Below are 21,033 nucleotides of genomic sequence, written 5' to 3'. Positions count from 1 at the left end.
TGCGTGCCATAGGTTTTGGATCATCGTGCTTTCATTTTCAGTTGTCTCTAGGTATTTTTTGATTTCCTCTTTGATTTCTTCAGTGATCCATTGGTTGTTTAGTAGCATATTGTTTAGCCTCCATGGGTTTGTGTTTTTTACAGTTTTTTTCTTATAGTTGATTTCTAATCTCATAGCGTTGTAGTCAGAAAAGATGCTTGGTATGATTTCAGTTTTCCTAAATTTACCGAGGCTCACTTTGTGGCCCAAGATGTGATCAATCCTGGACAGTGTACCATGTGCACTTGAAAAGAATGTGTATTCTGCTGCTTTTGGATGGAATGCTCTATAAATATCAATTAAGTCCACCTGGTCTAATGTGTCATTTAAGGCCTGTGTTTCCTTATTGATTTTCTGTCTGGATGAGCTGTTCATTGATGAAAGTGGGGCGTTAAAGTCCCCCACTATTATTGTGTTACAATTGACTTCCCCTTTTATGGCTGTTAGCATTTGCCTCATATATTGAGGAGCTCCTGTGTTGGATGCATATATATTTACAATTGCTATGTCTTTGCTTGATCCCTTGATCATTATGTAGTGTCCTTCCTTGTCTCTTGTAACATTCTTTATTTTAAAGTCTATTTTATCTGATAAGAGTACTGCTACTCCAGCTTTCTTTTAATTTCCATTTGCATGGAGTATCTTTTTCCATCCCTTCACTTTCTGTCTGTATGTGTCCCTAGGTCTGAAGTGGATCTCTTGTAGACAGTGTATATACGGGGTCTTGTTTTTGTATTCATTCATCTAGTCTTTGTCTTTTGGTTGGAGTATTTATTCTATTTACATTTAAGGTAATTATCTTTATGTATGTTCTTATTGCCTTTTTCTTATTTGTTTTGTTTTTTTTTTAGGTCTTTTTTCTCCCATTCCTCTTTTGTTCTCTTCTCTTGTGATTTGATGACTAACTTTAGTGTTCTGTTTGGATCCTTTTTTCTTTTTTGTGTGTGTATCTATTGTAGATTTTCAGTTTGTGATTACCATGAGGTTTTGATATAGCAGTCTATACATAAACAAGATTGTTTTCTGTTGCTGGTCTTTTAATTTCAAATTATTTCCCATATCCTGTATTTGTGCTCTCCTCACAATTGCTGATTTCAATATCATATTTGTGTGTGGATGATTTCCTACCTTTACTGTATGTTTGCCTTTAACAGTGAGCTTTTCCATTTGTAATTTCCCGGTTTCTCATTGTGGTCTTTTCTTGTCTACCTAGAAAACTTTCTTTAGCATTTGTTGCAAAGCTGGTCTGGTGGTGCTGAATTCTCTTAGCTTTTGCCTGTGTAAAGCTTTTGATTTTGTCATTGAATCTGAATGAGAGCCTTGCTGGGTAGAGTATTCTTGGTTGTAGGTTCTTTTTTTTTTTTTTTTAAACATCTTTATTGAAGTATAATTGCTTTACAATGGTGTGTTAGTTTCTGCTTTATAACAAATGAATCAGTTATACATGTACATATGTTCTCATATCTCTTCCCTCTTGCATCTCCCTCCCTCCCACCCTCCCTATCCCACCCCTCTAGGTGGTCACAAAGCACCGAGCTGATCTCCCTGTGCTATGCGGCTGCTTCCCACTAGCTATCTATTTTACATTTGGTAGTGTATATATGTCCATGCCACTCTCTCACCCTGTCACATCTCACCCCTCCCCCTCCCCATAGCCTCAAGTCCATTCTCTAGTAGGTCTGTGTCTTTATTCCCGTCTTGCCACTAGGTTCTTCATGACCTTTTTTTTTTTCTTCCTTAGATTCCATATATATGTGTTAGCATACCGTATTTGTTTTTCTCTTTCTGACTTACTTCACTCTGTATGACAGATTCTAACTCCATCCACCTCATTACAAATACCTCCATTTCATTTCTTTTTATGGCTGAGTAATATTCCATCGAATATATGTGCCACATCTTCTTTACTCATTCATCCGATGATGGACACTTAGGTTGCTTCCATGTCCTGGCTATTGTAAATAGAGCTGCAATGAACATTTTGGTACATGACTCTTTTTGAATTATGGTTTTCTCAGGGTATATGCCCAGTAGTGGGGTTGCTGGGTCGTATGGTAGTTCTATTTTTAGTTTTTTAAGGAACCTCCATACTGTTCTCCATAGTGGCTGTATCAATTTACATTCCCACCAACAGTGCAAGAGGGTTCCCTTTTCTCCACACCCTCTCCAGCATTTATTGTTTCTAGATTTTTTGATGATAGCCATTCTGACCAGTGTGAGATGATACCTCATTGTAGTTTTGATTTGCATTTCTCTAATGATTAATGATGTTGAGCATTCTTTCATGTGTCTGTTGGCAATCTGTATATCTTTGGAGAAATGTCTATTTAGGTCTTCTGCCCATTTTTGGATTGGGTTGTTTGTTTTTTTGTTATTGAGCTGCATGAGCTGCTTGTAAATCTTGGAGATTAATCCTTTGTCAGTTGCTTCATTTGCAAATATTTTCTCCTATTCTGAGGGTTGTCTTTTGGTCTTGTTTATGGTTTCCTTTGCTGTGCAAAAGCTTTTAAGTTTCATTAGGTCCCATTTGTTTATTTGTGTTTTTATTTCCATTTCTCTAGGCGCTGGGTCAAAAAGGATCTTGCTGTGATTTATGTCATAGAGTGTTCTGCCTATGTTTTCCTCTAAGAGTTTGATAGTGTCTGGCCTTACACTTAGGTCTTTAATACATTTTGAGTTTATTTTTGTGTATGGTGTCAGGGAGTGTTCTAATTTCATACTTTCACATGTAGCTGTCCAATTTTCCCAGCACCACTTATTGAAGAGGCTGTCTTTTCTCCACTGTATATGCTTGCCTCCTTTATCAAAGATAAGGTGACCATATGTGCATGGGTTTATCTCTGGGCTTTCTGTCCTGTTCCATTGATCTATATTTCTGTTTTTGTGCCAGTACCGAACTGTCTTGATTACTGTAGCTTTGTAATATAGTCTGAAGTCAGGGAGCCTGATTCCTCCAGCTCCATTTTTCGTTCTCAAGATTGCTTTGGCTATTCGGGGGTTGTAGGTTCTTACCTTTCGTCACTTTAAACATACTTTGCCACTTCCTTCTAGTCTGCAGTTTCTGCTGAAAAATTAGCTGATAACCTTATGGGAATTCTCTTGTATGTTATTTGTTGCTTTTCCCTTTTTGCTTTTAATATTTTTTCTTTGTGTTTAATTTTTGTCAGTTTCATTACTATGTGTCTTGGCGTGTTCCTCCTTGGGTTTAATCCTTTATGAGACTCTGTGCTTCCTGGACTTGGGTGACTTTTTCCTTTCCCATGTTAGGGAAGTTTTCAGCTATTAATCTCTTCAAATATTTTCTCAGGTGCTTTCTGTCTCTCTTGTCCTGGGACTCATATAATGTGAATGTTGGTGCATCTAACAAAGTCCCAGAGGTCTCTTTAACTGTCCTATTTTTTTTCATTCTTTTTTCTTTGTTCTGTGACAGTGATTTCCGCCATTCTGTCTTCCAGCTCCCTTATCCGTTCTTCTGCCTCATTTATTTATTCCTTCCTATTTATTCCTTCTAGTATATTTTTCATTTCAGGTATTTTATTGTTCATTTCTCTTTGTTTCTTCTTTAGATCTTCTAGCTTGCTCTTAAACATTTCTTGCACCTTTTAGGTCTGTGCTTCCATTCTTTTTCCGAGATCTTGGATCGTCTTTACCATCGTTACTCTGAATTCTTTTTTGGGTAGATTGCCTATCTCCATTTCATTTAGTTGTTCTTCTGGGGCTTTATTTTGTTTTTTCGTGTGGGACATATTTCTCCGATATCTTATTTTGTCTAACTTTCTGTATTGTGGTTTCTGTTCCACACGCTGCTGAGTTGTAGTTCTTTTTGCTTCTGCTTCTGCCCCCTTGTGGATGAGGCTGGTCTAAGAGGCTTTTGCAGGTTTCCTGGTGGGAGGGACTGGTTCCTGCCCACTGATGGGTGCAGCTGGGTCTTGTCCCTCTGGTGGGCAGGCCTGTGTCAAGAAGTGTGTTTAGCAGGCAGCTGTGGGCTCAGGAAGACTTTTGGCAGCCTGTCTGCTGATGGGTGGGGCTGTGTTCCCACCCTGTCAGTTCTTTGGCCTGAGGTGTCCCCGCACTGGAGCCTAGAGGGTGTTGGGTGGGGCCAAGTGTTGGTGAGAAAATGGCGGCCTCTAGGAGGGCCCACACCAATGAGTACTCCCCAGAACTATCGCCACCTGTGTTTTTGTCCCTGCAGTGAGCCACAGCTGCTCCCCACCTCTACAGGAGACTCTCCAATACCAGCAGGTCGGTCTGGCCCAGGATCCTGTGAGCTCACTGCTTTTTCCCTTGGGTCCTGGTATGCACAATACCTTGTGTGTGCTAAGAGTGGAGTTTCTCTCTCCCCCAGTCCTGTGGAATTCCTGCAATCAAACGCCACTGGCGCTCAAAGCCAGATGCTCTGGGGGCGGCTCCTCCCATTGCCAGACCCCCAGGCTGGGGATCCTGATGTGGGGCTCAGAACTTTCACTCCTATGAGATAACCTCTGTGGTAAATCATTATTTTCCGGTTTGTTGATCGCCCACCCAGTGGGTATGGGATTTGATTTTATTGCAGTTGTGCCCCTCCTGCCATCTCAATGTGGCTTCTTCTTTGTCTTTGGATATAGGATATCTTTTTTGGTAGGTTCCAGTCTTTTTTTGTCAATAGTTGTTCAGCAGTTAGTTGTGATTTCGGTGTTTTTGTGAGAGGAGGTGAACCCACGTCCTTCTACTCTGCCATCTTGTTTCCCATCCCACAATTTCTTTATCCATTCATCCTTCGATGGACACTTAAGTTGTTTTCATATCTTGGCTATTGTGAATAGTGCTACAGTGAACATGTGGGTGCATATATCTTTTCCAGTTAGTGTTTTCTTTTTCTTCCGATAAGTACTTCAAAGTGGAATTGTTGGATCATATGGGAGTTCTCTTTTACTTTTTTGAGAAACGTCCATACTTTTCCCTAGTGGCTGCACCACAGTTTGCATGTCTACCAACAATGCACAAGGGTTCCCTTTAATCCACATCTTCTCCAACACTTGCTATTAATTGTCATTTTGATAATAGTTATTTTAACAGGTGTGAGGTGATATTTCACTGTGGTTTTGATTTGCATATCCCTGATAATTAGTGATGTTGAGCAGCTTTTCATGTACTGTTTGGCATCTGTATATGTTCTTTGGAAAAGTGTTCACATCTTTTGCCCAATTTTTTTTTATAGAAGTACAGTTAATTTACAACATTGTGTTAGTCTCAAGTGTACAACAAAGTGATTCAGTTATACATATATATAAATATATATGTTTTTTCAAGTTCTTTTCCCTTACAGGTTATTACAAGATACTGAGTATAATTTCCTGTGCTATACAGTAGGGCCTTGTTGCTTACCTATTTTATATGTAGTATTGTGTATATGTTAATCCCAAACTCCTAATTCATCCCCTCCCCCCTCCCCTCCCCAATTCCTTTGGTAACCATAAGTTTGTTTTCTGTCTGTGAGTTGATTTCTGTTTTGTAAATAAGTTTATTTATATCATTTTTTAGATTCTACATGTAAGTGATATCATATGATATTTTGTCTTTCTCTGACTTCACTTAATATGATCACCTCTAGGTCCATCCATGTTGCTGCATATGTTCTGTCCAATTTTTAATTGGATTGTTTGTTTTTTTGCTATTGAGTTTTATGTATTCTTTATATATTTTGGATATCAGGCCCATATGAGATACATGATTTGCAAATATTTTCCCCCATTCAGTAGGTAGCCTGTTTTTTTTATCGTTTCCTTTGCTGTGCATGAGCTTTTTAGTATGATCCTGTCCCACTTATTTATTTTTGCTTTTATTGCTTTTGCTTTTGCTTTTGGTGTCAGATTCAAAAAATCATCACCAAGACCTGTGTCAAGGAGCTTACCACCTATGTTTTCTTCTAGGAGTTTTAGGGGTTTTATGGTATTAGGTCTTACATTTCAAGCCTTTAATCCATTTTGAGTTCAGTTTTGTGTATGGTGTATGATAATGGTCCAGTGTCTTTTTTCTTGCATGTGGATGCCCAGTTTTCCCAGAACCCTTTATTGAAGAGACTGTCCTTTCCCCATTGTCCTTCCTTCCTTTGCTGTGTTGGGTCTTCGTTGCTGCACACAGGCTTTCTCTAGTTGCAGTGAGCAGTGGCTACTCTTCATTGCGGTGCGCGGGCTTCTCATTGCAGTGGCTTCTCGTTGCGGAGTACAGGCTCTAGGCGCACAGGCTTCAATAGTTGCGGCATGCGGGCTCAGTAGTTGTGGCACGGGGTCTCTAGAGTGCAGGCTCAGTAGCTGTGGCGCACGGGCTTAGTTGCTCCGCGGCATGTGGCATCTTCCTGGACCAGGGCTCGAACCTGTTCCCCTGCATTGGCAGGCAGATTCTTAACCACTGCACCATCAGGGAAGCCCTCCCAATTGTACATTCTCACCTCCTTTGTTGTTAATTACTTGACCGTACATGTGTAGGTTTATTTCTGGGCTCTTTATTCTTTTCCATTCATCTATACATCTGTTTTTATGGCAGTAATGTACTGTTTTGATTACTATAGCTTTGTGATAGAATTAGATATCAGCAAACATGATGCCTCGAGTTTTGTCCTTCTTTCTCAAGATTGCTTTGGCATTTTGGCATCTTTGTGGTTTCATATATATTTTAGGACTGTTTGTTCTATTTGTGAAAAATGCCATTGGATTTTTGATAGGAATTATGTTGAATCTGTAGATTGCTTTAGGTAGTATGGACATTTTAATAATATTGATTCTTCCAGTCCACATGCCTGGAATTTCTTTCTGTTTATTTGTGTCATATTCAGTTTCTTTCATCATTGTCTTACAGTTTTCAATGTCCAAGTCTTTCATCTCTTTGGCTAAATTTATTTCTAAGTATCTTGTTCTTTTTGATGCAATCATAAATGGGATTATTTCTCTTTCTGATAATTCATTATTAACTTATAGTTATCTTCTGGTAACTCTTAGACTTTTGTTAAATGGGCAGGACACAAGATTCTGTACTCTCACTTTGTCAAGTTTATATCTTCTTACTGGGACCCCTTCTTACCCTTTTTATCCCCCCCACCTCAGCTACCCACACACGTTATACTAACTGATTTTTTTGTCTTCATTTATTTATTGAACAAATATTTAATTGTCTCCTATTACGTCTCAGGTAGTGTTTGTTCTAGATGCCTGGTTTACTTCAGTGAACAAAAACAGACCAAAGTCCCTGCCCTGGTAGGTCGTACAGTCTATTGAAGGATGCAGAAAATAAACATTAAACTAAGGAAACTATATAACGTGTCAGAAGGTGATGGTGCCATCAAAGAAACATAGCAGGGTGAGGGGGATTGGGCAGTTCCAGAGTGGAGGTGGGAGTTGGGGTTTTAAATATGGTGGTCTGTTTAGGCCTCATTAAGTACATGCTATACTTGAAGGAATTAAGAAAAACAAGAGGATATCTGGGAGAAGAGCATTCCAGGTAAAAAGGACAGCCTTTACAAAGGCTTACATAGGCAGGAACATGTCTGTCATGTTCTAAGAAAAACAGGGAGAAGCCAGTTTGTCTGGAGAAGGGCAAGAACAAGGGGGAGATGGCAAATGAGGTCAGTGAGATAATGGGTAGCCAGATTATTATAAGGACTGAATGAAATGGAAACCATGGGAGGTTTGCACAGAGAAGAGATATGTTCTAACCTGTGTTTTAAAAGATCACCTGACTGCTGAATTGGGATTAGAATCTAGGGGGCAAGCATGGAAGCAGGGAAACCAGTTAGGAAGCTATTTCAGGAATCCCGATGACAGGTGATGGCGGCACATACCAGGGTGATAACAACGGAAATGGTGAGAAATGGTTGGATTCTGAATCCATATTGAAGGTAGAGTTTACAGATTATGCTAGGGATTGGATGTGGAGGTAAGATGGCCAGACTCGGGGTAGGGAGGGGTGGTCGGGAATAACTTCAAAGGTTTTTGCCTAAGCGCATAGAGGTATGGAGTTATATCAACTGAGATGGGAAGGACAACACATAGAGATGTTGAGTAGGCAGTTGGATCCAGAGTGAGTTCAGGGCAAGGTCTGTTCTAGTATATGAATTTGGGAATCATCAGCAATGGTATGTAAAACCATGACACAAAGCGATATCACCAAGGAACGAGTGTAGACAGAAAGCAGAGAACCAAAGAGGTGTCTTGTGACATTAAGAGTTAAGGGAGAAGAGCCTCAACCAACAAACAATATTTTTTTTAACATCTTTATTGGAGTATAATTGCTTTACAATGGTGCAACAAACAATATTGAGAAGGATGAACCAGTGAGTTTAAGAGAACAACCCAAAAAGTGTACTGTCCCAGAAGCTAAGCCAAGATCCTTTATCAAAGAGGAGGGAGTAATCAGCCACGTCAAATGATTAATAAGTCTGGTGAGAACTAAGAATTGAGGATTATTAGTGTTAGCATTGCCAGTGGTGACTTTCACCATCTGTTTCATTTGAGTGCTTGAGGCAAAACTGTATAAGGAGTGAGTTTAAGAGAAAATGTGAGGAAAGGAATGAGAGACAGTGAGTACAGACAACTCAGGAGTTTTTGCTGCAAAGAGGAATAGAGAAATAGAGTGTAGCTGGCCAGAGAAGCGAGTTGAGACTATTTTTTTTAAGATGGGAGAAGTAGCCGCCTGTTTGTTTGCTGATGGGAAGGATCCGTAGAGATGGGAAATTTGACAGGGATAGAAGGAATAATTGAATTGTTGGAAAAATATCCTGTCCGTAATAGGGGGGATAGGGCCTGATCCACGGGTAGAAGGATTGTATTTAGGTAACAGCATGGAGAGTTTGACTATAGTGACAGGCAGAGTATATGGGTGTAGATGTTGGTAGGTGGTTAGATGTAGTTTTGAGAGTTGAAGTTTTCATTGCTTCACTTTCCTCAGTAAAGTAGAAAACCTATTATAAATGCATCTAAGTGCAATACAGTTTGATATTAGCATTTTGACATATCACCAGGTTATTTATTCACTAACAAATACTTATTGAATTCATACTAGGCATTGTTCTAGATGGTAAATATATAACTGAGCAAAAGTCCTATCTTTAGGAAACGTCTGTTTTAGTGGATGGAAATAGAATAAGCATATATATGTCAGCTTCAGTTAGTGATATGAATGAAAATAAAGCAGTGTAAAGGGGAAGGGAGATAGTTCTTTCTTATAGGTTGGTCACAAAAGTCATTTCTGATGAAGTGACATCTGAGCAGAGATCTGAATCAGATGAGAGGTAAACCCTGCAGGTATCTGCGCAGTACATTTGAAACAGAAAGAACAGCCAGTGCAAAGGCCCTAAAGCAAGAACATCTTGCCATATTGGAGCAAGGGACTAGTATGGCTGAAGCAGAGTGAATGGGGGGTTAGGTGGAAGAAGTCAAGTTCAGAGAGGTAGTGGGGGTGGGGGGGCCCAGATCATGCAGGCCTTGTAAACCATTAGGAGGACCTTGGTTTTTACTCTGAGATAGGATGCTGCCTTGGGAGGTTTTGAATAGATGAGTGATGTGATTTTATTTGTGTTTTAAAAGGCTCAGCATGGCTGCTCTGGGGGCAGGGGTGGGATAGACAAGGGTAGAAAGAAGGAGATGCCTTACTTGGATATCACCATAAATCTTAGTGACAGATTGATGGTGACTTAGTGCTAGCAGTGGAGATGGTCAAAGTTGTTGGATTCTGGTTATATTCAGAAGGAAGAACTGAAAGGATTGGCTGACAGATTGCACGCAGGGTGAGAGAGAATTTGACTGTAAGGTTTTGGGGCCGTCTTACTGGAAGACTAGATTTACTGTTAATTGAGGTGGACAAACCGAGGGCAGAAAAGGTTTGGAGGAGTATCCAGAATTTGGTTTGTAACAAATTTAATTTGATCTACCACTTCATATTTCCATCCAGTGTCAAGTAGGCAGTTTTATATATGGCAACATGGTCAGGACTGGCAACGTAAGTTTGCACGTCATCGGCAGATAAATAGAACGTATTTAAAGCCATAAGCCTAGATGAGGTAACTACGGGAGTAAAGCATATAGAGAAGACATGAGAAGCCTTGGGGCACTCAAGTAGAAGTTAGATTGCTGAGGAGCAACCAACAGAAGGAAACAAGAAGCAGTACTATCCAGTGAGGTGGGAGGAGAAAACTGAGTGTGGGGTCCCAGAAGCCAAAGAAAAGACTTCAAGAAGGCAGAAATGAACAAGTGTATCAAATGCTCACAGGGTGTGTAATGTGAAGACTGATAACTATTATTTTTGCTGAGTTTTACCTGATGTTTACTCCTGAATACACCTGTCTCCTTCTGTCCATCTCTAAACTGAAAGTGCCATGAGGTCAGGTATCTAATACACGACATATAGTAAAAGCTCAGTATTTGCTGAATATGTGCTACTGGCACCCTCTTCGAGCCCTCATCACTTTCTAATCTTGCACTTGAGTACATTGTTTACATTGCTGCCCATTTGTCTGATCTTTCCCGTCTAGAAAGCTTCAGGGGCTCCCCATTACCTGCACTATAAAATCCTGGCACCTCCTGACAAATCCATCCATGTCATCTTTTTCAGCCTCATGTCCTACCACTTCCTATTCATACCTATACCCTAATATGGAACAATTTATAGTTCTGTCTACGGACTGTATTATTTCATCCTTCTGTGGCTTTACTCATTCTATTTATTTTTTCAGCCTAAGATGACTTTCCTCCTTTGCTTGGCTAAAGTCTAGCTTGAAGAATCAGGAAGCTTTTGTGAGCCAACTCATTCAGTCCACAGGCAGCCTCCATAATAACTGTATAATCTCTATCACAGTTCTTATTCTCTATTTAACTTTTTTATGTGTCTGTTACCTTTTCTAAAGTATAAATTTTTTAGGGTCAGAAGTATATCTTTATCTTCCTTTCCATGGTACCTATCACAGTGCTATCTTCTGGGTAGGCAGTCTATAAATACTGAATTTTAAGAGAAAAGGAAAATGAAGGGGAAGGCATTCAAATGTGAGCTGAAGATTGGATCAGTGACTTGACAGTAAGTAGAAAAGAATGGTACATGGTAAATTCTAGACTAGGTCAAAAGGTAGATATTTGAAAGAAATGGTAAAGATGTACATTTTAATATATATATCTATACTTTGTACAAAGGAGTATAAATGCCTACGTCGAAATAATAGAAAAATAGAAAAACTGTTTTTAACTGTTCCTTGTAATTCCTCAGTTATTATATAGTATGCTAATAGTATGTATTAGAAAATATGAAGTGCCTATGTTACATACGTAATTTATAATTTTTTTAATACTTTCATATTAAATTTTTAGGATATCAATGCAAGCCTGAATAAGAAAAAGAATTTCTCCCTCCTAAGCCATGGCATATCAGTTGTACAGAAATACCACTTTGGGAAACAGTCTTCAGGAGAGCCTCGATGAGCTTATACAGGTGAGGGACTGAAAATCAACATTTTTATTTAAGATGGATCTATAATAATTCTTGTTCTCATACTTACGGGAATGGCATAGTCTATGTAGCTTTAAGATAACTTTGGATAAGTTAATACAAGTCTTGAGATTTAAATTAGAATTTTGAATTTATATTTTAATTTTAGGAAAATGAACCTTTTTATGTAAACCTCTCATCCAAGAACATATTACATATTTCCATTTATTTTCATATATTTTGAGCTTTGATAAGATTAGACTTTTTTTTTTTTTAACATATTATTGGTCCCAAGTTTTTTATTTAAAAGAAACTTGGTTCCTTCAATTTATCGAACACTTCTTTCCAGATACTGTGAAGGAGTGGTAGACAAAGTTTTGTCCTGGTGCTGTAACATCACTGCATGTTTTCTTTTCAAAATTATGTTTGTGTCAAGATAATGCAAGAAAATATTGTCAGGCTTTGCTTCTTAGTTGTCAGTTATGGCAAAAAAGAATAAGGGATTCTAGTTTAGAGGCTCTGGTTAACCTCAGTTAAATTTTAGATGATAATTCATGTATTTTTGTTTTATTTTTTCTTTAATGTTCTTCTCTAAGAAGATTCATGACCTTTATTTTTTCTCAGTCTCAACAGATTACCCCCCAACTTGCCCTTCAAGTTCTACTTCAGTTTGATAAGGCTATAAATTCAGCGTTGGCACAGAGGGTCAGGAACAGAGTCAATTTCAGGGTAAGTATATTTTCTTAAATCTAGAAGCTGCACCATGGTTGTTACAATAGTGCTTTTTAGGACACCTACATATTTATTAATCATAAAGAGATGGCTTAATCAAACTTTGGAACTTGTTTGATAACAACTGAATCCTGCTTGATGTTTAAATAATCTATATACTAAGTTCATCCACTTAATGTGAGATACAGAGTTGTTTTTAGATTCTTATTCCATTGTTTCACAAATCAGCCTATGTATGTTTGGCTACCTTCCCTGAAGAGTTACTGAGATTTCAAATGTCTGAAACATTATCTGCAGGATTGAAGGTAAGTGAGAGTAATCTCTAAGGATCAGTTATGTTTTTTAAACTCTGACCAGGGAAGTTCAGAGTTATTTCTAGAAACTTCACGTTGCCTCCCACCTACTCTTAGATAACATGGCTTATAAGGACCTGACCTGTTGGCAGATAATGGTCTCTTCTGGTAGCTTGATCTCATTTGAATCATTTGTACTTTGAACAGTAATCCCAAACTGAATAAAACTGTCTTTCTTTCTCAATTCGATGGTAAATTCAGATTAAAAGATATGAAAATCAACAAATGAAAAGAATATAGATGTTAATTTGCATTTAAGAGAACGTCAGTGTTTGGGGTTTTTGGTTTTAGTTTGTGATGAAAAACACAAAAGAAAAATTTATCATTTATTCATCGAACATTTCAATGCCTATTAAATACGAGGCATTGTTCTGGGGATTGGGTATACAGGACAAAAGAAGACAGGCCCGTTATTTTAGTGAAGGAGTAAAATCTGCATGTATTTTATATTCATATAAATAAGTCACATCAGTTTCACATGCCTAACAATTATCTGGAGTAAAACGTGTCTGTCTTTATAAAATTTTATCAGTGGATTCTTGAATTTTTAACAGTAATAATACTGGCACAGTTTCCTTTTTGTACAACCATACATACAAATGTGCCTAGTTTGTCATTCAGAACCTGATCCTTTAATTCTAAATTGATCCATGGTGATACATATTTGCCCATGTAGAAAATTTGTTTGACTACTTATCAGAGTCGTAGGGTTCACAAGGCCTGAGTGGTCTTCTAGTTGTATTATTGTAGGTTTCTAGTTTGGATCTCTTTAGCTAAAGGTAAATTAACTTTAAAAAAGTGTTATTCAGTAGATATATGTAAAAAATATATGTATTTATTAGAGGTGCATTAAAGATACAGTTTAGCCACATGTTATCTATCATATAGAAGGAAATTTTTAATATAAAGAACAGAATTTCAGCATATTTGAATGTTCACATGCTAATCATAAATAGCAGTGACTTGCCTGGTTCAAATTATTGACACATCTGCCACCAACTGGATATGACAGTAACCTACACACTTACAGGATCATTGATTATACACAAGCCAGAAGTGAACATTGAGGTTGGCATTTGGTTGTTCAGCCTTCCAAAGGCTCAAACTATAGTCAAGGAACAGCTCTAATTAAAGTTTTTTTTTTTACATTTACAACTCTGCATCTTTTTACTTAGTAATATGTCCTGAGTGATTTTCTATGCATTACTCCCACCTCTCCACTGAAACTTCTCTTGCCAAGTTATTTATTGCTGAATCTAATGCATAATTAGTGATCTATTGATTAGTCTCTTTTGAAACCCATACTTCCCTTAAATCATACTATTTTGGCTTTTTTTTCTATTCTCTGGCCCCTCTCTCAGGCTACTTTGTATCACTTAATTGCTGGTTTTCCTTAAGGGTTATCTAGGGCTCCACATATTCTCCTTGAATGATCTCATCCAGTCCTTGGCTTTAAAATTGATATGCTCCCATGCTTGCTTCTACACTCCAGCTGCTTACTGGATATGGTAAGATGTAGCTGAAACTCGAATTTAACTTTCCTCCCAAACCAGTTTTTTCTATGAATGCGTTGTTACACAAGCCAGAAACTTGGGAATAACAAAGATTTCTCTCTTCCCCACCCGACCATATCCAGTTGGTTATCAAGCGTTGACAGATCTACCTTTTAAAATCTCTCCACTTCCCTGGACCCCCTTGCCTCTGCTATCGCCCAGCCACTTTGACCTGTGATTCAGCCAGCTATCGGCTTCTTAGCTGCTCTCCTTCCTCCAGTCAGACTCCCCTCTGGTCTGTTCATGTTATCACCAAAAATGCAGATCTCAGCATGTTACTCCTCTGCTTGAAATCCTTCATTGACGTCCTAATGCCCTCACAATAGGGAAAAGCTTTCCCAAGGTTCTCCATGATCTCTTTCGCCTTAGGACCTCCTGTCATATTCTCGTTTCAGGAACTTACTTACTATCCCATTCCAAGTGTTTGTCTTCCTTCCTGCTGTCCCACCTTTCCCTTGACTCTTTTTCATTCTTTGGGACTCAAGCTTCCTCTGTCCGATCTCCTGTACCCTTGGATGCCTCTACTGTACGCCCATTGTACCAGTAACAATCTTTCATAGCACTGTTACACTATGTAGTTCCTTGTTGGAACGATCTCCCCTGCTAACCTAAGCTTCGTGGAGGGCAGGGATCATACGTGTATTGCATCCTTAGTGCCTAGTATAGTCCAACAAATAGTAATTATTCATTATTTATTAAATGTATTCATTCATAGCCATTATAATTTCCCTAATGATTCTAACTTAAGCCATTAATGAGAACTCAATTTTTGATATTACAAGTAACACTGCAGGGAACAGTTTTGTGCTGAATTTTTTTTTTTCTGAAGGCATATAAATGTCTCATTGAATACTAAATTTCATATGTAAATACTTGTGCATGTATATATCTCTCAGGTTTTGATTATATTCTGTTGGTGTCCACCCTTGCACCTTCATCACACTTTTCAAAAAGTTCCTTTTAATGTTCAGATAAAAATTTTTTTAGGAGAAATATGTATTAGAAGAATGTCAGTTGCACAGGACAATAATGTTGTAATTTTAGTGGCCAGTACAGTAATTCATCTGAGCTAAGTCACAGGATTAAAATTAATGTTTCTAGGAATCCCCTGCTTTTGTACAGACTCAGAGGATCAACATACACAATAAAATAGGTTGCTTTTAAAAAGTATTTATATAAAAAATTCAAATGAATTTTCATAATTTAGCCACATGAGGGCAGTAGAAATACAGATTCAAATTTCCATTCAGTTTTTCTTCAGGTAAGTAAGTAATTTGCAGGCTTTTCCAGTGCTGAAAATAGTGTGCTAACTAAAATATTTTTTAACTCTTCCCTTAGCGAATTTATCTAGGATTTTTTTTAAGTGATAGTATGATTAACACTTAAGATTGCTTGCTTAAGAATTTCCTTAATTTTCATCCTATTTTGAGAATTATGTACTTGTAGCTGTGTTTTCTTAAATTTTCTGGAGAAAAATGTGAGGGGGAAAAAATGACTTTTCATGGTTTGTCTAAATGTTTTGTTTTAAAGGGCTCTCTAAATACATACAGATTCTGCGATAATGTGTGGACTTTTGTATTGAATGATGTTGAATTCAGAGAGGTGACAGAACTTATTAAAGTGGATAAAGTGAAAATTGTAGCCTGTGATGGTAAAAGTAAGTGTTTGCCCTAATTACTGTGAAAGCAAAGCTACTTGAAATCTTGTTTTCATGAGTCTTTAGAAAATTGTCATCTGCAATTAAGGGAGAAAGTGGCCAATGATCCACTCCCAGATAGAGACCAGGCTTCTTTCTCAGCTAGATTCTGGATTCCAGCTCTCACATAGTCCTCTTACTAACTTTAGGTATAAACATTTCATATGACACGACACATAGACTACTTCTACAGGTTGAATTTGCGGGGGTGGGGGAAGCATATTAATAAGCTTTTCTTCCCTATTTCAGTTGCAGATTTGAAGTGTTTCTAAAGCTTTTCTTTAAGGAAGTGTTTAATTTCAGTTTATCCTATGGTTTCTGTTTTGTTGGATACCTATACATTTTATATTTTAAAAATGATTATTTAAAAGACTTCAAATAACCATAAGAGCCTTATCAGTCATAATGGTAAATATCTAGTCCTCTGATCTGTTACATGCAGATATTTTTACAGCAGACCGAGGAACTTCTTCAGGTCCTTAAATGTTTCAAAAACTATACATCTCTGCTTTCTGTTCCATGATTATTTTCTTTTTGCTAATGGAATTTTAAATATATAAATTGTATTTGAAATATACTTACTTTTACTTTGTAATCTGAACAATTTGTGTTTAAAGCAGCTATTCCTGAAATTAGAGAATACTGTCAGTCACTTTCCAAGAAGGGGAATTTTGAAAAGAAAGAGAAATGTAGAAAGCAGTACCCTACGTTGCTCAGTTTGTAGGTTAGGTTTTTTTGTTTTTATGTTTTGGGTTTCAAAGAAATGCCCTATCACCACTGAAAAGATATAAAGACAGAAAACCACACAAGAAAGACGTCATTTGTAACATCATCTGGAGATAACATATCACTTAATATTTTAATGTATAACCTTCTAGTCTTTATATACATATCTTTACAGTAATATATGTATGCACATACTCATTTGCAAATATATCATTTTTCACACGTAAGTCATTCTCTTAAACCTGATTTTTGATAGCTGCCTGAAATTACATACCTTTATCCCTTTTTAAAGAAATCATCTCTTCCAGATGTCAGAGTCTCTGAAACTAGCAATGTTACAGTGGCTCATGCATTTTGGAAGGTTAAGTAGGGATAATCATTCTAAGACCTTTAAGATGACTTTTTTATATAATTACCAAATACTTTGTTCTTTGCTGTAACAACAACAACAAAAATCTATGTTTATAATTTTATAGTTCCTGGATCATAGATAACATCTCTGTATGTCAGATAATGTATACTTTTTTTCATGTCTGTCTTATAATTTAGGCTAAATTATCACCCTTAGGTTTTCAAATGTTTAGTAGACTATAGAATTTGAGCATTAATGTATAATTTCTAGACCACTATCAAAATGACTTTATGATATGGATCAGTACTGTTCATAAAACTTTCATGCTGATGGAAATGTTTCCGTCTATACCCTCCAATAGCCGCATCTGACTATCTGAGAAATTTAATGCTTTAATTTTAATTTAATTTTCTTAACTTTAAATAGCCACATGTGGTTAGCCAGTAGCTACCACATTGGACAGCACAGATGTAGACTAGTAGAGTGTCAATCAATCAATCATTTGAAACATAGCTAAGAACCAAAAAGTCAGTGAAGGCCCCTGAGCAAACTTAATAATATCAAAGAGTCCATGTAAACATATGTATTTTACTTATAGGTAGTCCTTAGTCCTTAGAGTGTATTTCTCTTGCTTCTTAAAGATATAAGATTATCTGTTTGTGTTTTTTTTTCAAACTTCAGTGGATATAAAATACAAATCAATCAGCCTTACCTACTGCAGTGGCTTCTGAGGAACTTGGCCCACTTACATACAGCACAGTATAGTAATTGTTCTTCAAAGAAAAGATTGTTGAGTATTCAAGAAAAGCTTAGATTGTGTTCCATGCACTCGTGTCTGTCAGCAGAAAATAATACAATCAATCATTAAAATATAAATGGTTGTGGCATTTAGAGATAGAAGCTTAAGTAATAATTAATACCATTCCTTAGTAACCAGATAAATGCAGTACTACTGCGAAATAAAGTTCACTTCCAAATAGAGAAGCAGAGAAAGTGATTGATTGATAGTGGCTAGAATTTTGGTATTTTTCTTGCCAGGAATTAAAACAATTCTCTTCTATGTTATATAGTCCTTTGTGGTTTTAAATTTTTGGACAGTAGAGGACTTGGAAAAAAAGTATAGCAGCTATATGAACCAAATGTAGTATAACTTGATTTTTCTTAACATAAATATGGAGACTAAGCATTAACTTTCCTTTTAAGGCAGAGGTAAAAAGACATTTACGTACACAAGATATTACTTTGGTCAGCTTTTCCTTTCCACCCTCGTCTCCCCTTCTTCACCACCATTAGTTCCTGTTTTACTTTTGAAAGATTTTCTCAACATATTGAAGTTGCTGCTTGAATTTACTGTTTCTCTCCTCTGTTTGTTTGTTTCCTAGATACTGGCTCCAATACTACAGAATGAATAGGAAAAACATGGCTTTTTAATGCCATCCTGTTATTGTTCATCATCAGTTTTTGAAGAGATGCATAGAAGAGACTTTTTTTTTAATTTATTCTAGCATTGCAGAAATGACTACACTGTGCCGTACTATCAGAGAATTCCAGTAGAAAGAAGCTTATAATTCTGTACCTTCTTACATTACCTTATTATACAGCATGAAGAAACAGAACTTTTTTTTAACAACAAATCAAACATTGTGGCCTTCCTAAGACCATTCTTTAATAAATTCATTTTAAAACTCAATGTGAGTAATAACTGCTAGAGCTGCTAAGCTAGCAACATGGACATATTAGATAAGCATTTTGAAAGAGCACCGTGTTCCTTGCAAAGGAAATTAGAAAAATGCATTCATTTCAGTAGTTAGTTTCTATCAATTGTTTGTTAGTTTACCTGATGAAAGCGTTAGCAGGGGGCAAGACCAAAATTCCAGACTAGAACGTTCCTTACAAAAATCATTTTTTTTAAAGTACAAAAACCAAGGGTAATTATTGGTGTGAAAAAATCTAAGTACAACTCAACTAGGAAAAATTAGACAAACAAACAACAAAATGTAGTCTTTACATGGACAATTTAAGAAATAATTTACATATCATCAGTCAGGTTTCATTTTTAGAATATTCTACATCTTACCAGTTATTAGACTTTCAATAAAAAGTCCTATTAAATGTATCCCATATCTTTGTGTACTTGAAGGAAAAAGTTTTGTCAATCTAGGAATATATGATGAAGAAAGTGGCATTTCTAAAACGTCACAGAGGGAGAATGTTTATCATTTAGTGGAAGTAGGCTTTTACAGCCCCATCCTGTGGTCATTCCCAATTCAACCCTTTTCAATGTGAAGCTGTCCTTTCACTCTGCTGAGAGAGAATTAATTAATAGAGTAGAGTTGGCACTAATCGTCAGCAAAATAGCTTTTCATAAACCTATTAAAGTACTAAAAAAGATCTTTCTATTGTGCACTGTCCCCCTATTTTTTAGCTGTGGAAGCATGTTATATAATAGGTTTCATCATTTTTAAGTAATCCGTGCTCAGGTCCGATCTATGTAAGATAATGGCCAACATCACTTAACTTCATTATCAGTGCTGTGTTACATATATTCTTCTAGATAATCCTCACAACAGCCCTGGAAGAACTTTGTTCCCCTTTTACAGATTTAGAAGCTTAATTACCAAAGGTTACATAATTAGGATTTTTCTTAATTGCAATGAATCAAGATCAATACCTTTTTATTTTGGAGGTTCAACATAATGGTTAGCAGACAGGTTATGTTGATAGTAAACTTACAATGGTTGTAGAAGTTTCTGTTTCTTAAGGAGTAAATTATGGTTTAAACTTTTTTCATGTTATTAACAGTCACTGAGATCTTAAGAAAAGTATAGGGCTGGAGGTGTATACTTTGGGGGATTTTAAATCCTATAAATGATGTCACTAGGTTGTGCTTTCAAACATACAAAAGTAACATTGACCTAGATGAGTTTCTTACAGGAAATGGTTGACTGCCATGACCTACTAATTGGAGTAATGCCTTCGCACTCCTAGTATTACCTCAGCACATCAGTGTAGTCCTTGATTCTTAGAGTAAAACTAACTTTCATCCTTGCAGCCCATTCTGCATAATCTATTCCAGTGTTCTCTTCCTGACCTTCCCTACTAATGCGCACATAGTCTGCTCCAGTTAAATTTGAGAAAGAAACAAGTCAGATCTCAGATTTCTCTTCTGTCTTGGTTATGCTGTTTCCTTCATTTCTCATGACTTTCCTTTCAGAATCAAAATCCCATCCATCATTCAAAACTTAAACCCACTTGTATCTGAGTACAACCCATATTGAGCTCTTCCCTTGTGAGCTCTTAACAAAGGAGTCATGAGAAAACACAACAAAGGACAGGAAGAACTTATATCACTCTCAGTACTCACTCATACTCATCCAGGTAACTGGTGTGGAATACCTAGGGTTTATAGTGTACCTAGGTGTAAACCCTAGGGATTATACCACATTCCACCAGTTGAAACCAATTCTTGTACTTAGGACAGCCACCACATACACACCTCTCTCTTCGCCTGGGCAGGAGTACAGAAATCATAGCCTGACATTTCCTCCTCTCAGTTCTAATTACTTGCATACACATGGCTAACATTTGCATAGTGATATAGGTGTTCTAATCTTCCCACAGCAGTACTTGGAGTTCACTGGAAATTACAGAAGAGACACGGCCAGAGCTTACGGCCAAAGGTATCCACTTTGGCCGTAAGCTCTCCCACCTGGCCACAGACTCCAGTGATAATAAGCTTACTTGCCTGTTAATGTGGAAGAAGAAAAAAAGTCCATTAATTCTTCTATTAGTAGGACTAAATGTAAAATCTGGGCTTTGTGTGGTAACGTACAGTTGGTCCTGTCTCAATTGTATTACTGAGTACTACTTTAACACCCAAATAGTGGACAAAGAATAGCTTCTTTGGGTTTAATGTCTGACTGGTCATTGTTTGGTTTGTTTATAGTGATCTGTCTTCAGCTGATGTTAAGGGGAAAAAAAGTATTTTATCTCTTGGTAGACATCAATCCCAGTGTCATAAGGTATGTTATCGTCAGTTTTGAGTGGGTCATAATTGAATCACTAATACTAAAATATGTAAAATATGTACATATATTGGAATGTGTGTGTTTTTACTCAACTGGAGAAGCAATTATT

The 21,033-nt window shown here is 37.1% G+C and overlaps 1 protein-coding gene across 3 annotated transcripts in view; it reads left to right on the top strand.

The window, feature by feature from the left end:
* Positions 1 to 18,586, top strand: part of GTF2A2 (general transcription factor IIA subunit 2) — a 31,152-nt gene extending 12,566 nt beyond the window's left edge. Inside the window, exons 2-7 of one of the 3 annotated variants that reach the window (XM_082448241.1) lie at positions 4,232 to 4,281; positions 7,204 to 7,268; positions 11,367 to 11,487; positions 12,109 to 12,213; positions 15,653 to 15,779; positions 18,279 to 18,586. In XM_082448241.1, coding sequence (XP_082304367.1) covers positions 11,416 to 11,487; positions 12,109 to 12,213; positions 15,653 to 15,779; positions 18,279 to 18,304 — 330 coding nt within the window. In that variant the 5' untranslated portion in view covers positions 4,232 to 4,281; positions 7,204 to 7,268; positions 11,367 to 11,415 and the 3' untranslated portion in view covers positions 18,305 to 18,586. The remainder of the gene's footprint in view (positions 1 to 4,231; positions 4,282 to 7,203; positions 7,269 to 11,366; positions 11,488 to 12,108; positions 12,214 to 15,652; positions 15,780 to 18,278) is intronic. The other 2 variants (XM_082448242.1, XM_082448240.1) reach the window with 2 other exon arrangements.
* The last annotated feature ends 2,447 nt before the right edge of the window (positions 18,587 to 21,033 follow it).

The sequence above is a fragment of the Balaenoptera physalus genome (genome assembly GCF_965194825.1).
Source record: "Balaenoptera physalus genome assembly, chromosome: 2".
Lineage (NCBI taxonomy): Eukaryota > Metazoa > Chordata > Mammalia > Artiodactyla > Balaenopteridae > Balaenoptera > Balaenoptera physalus.
The sequence above is the reverse complement of the archived record's forward strand: the minus strand, read 5'-3'. Positions and strand labels throughout refer to the sequence as shown.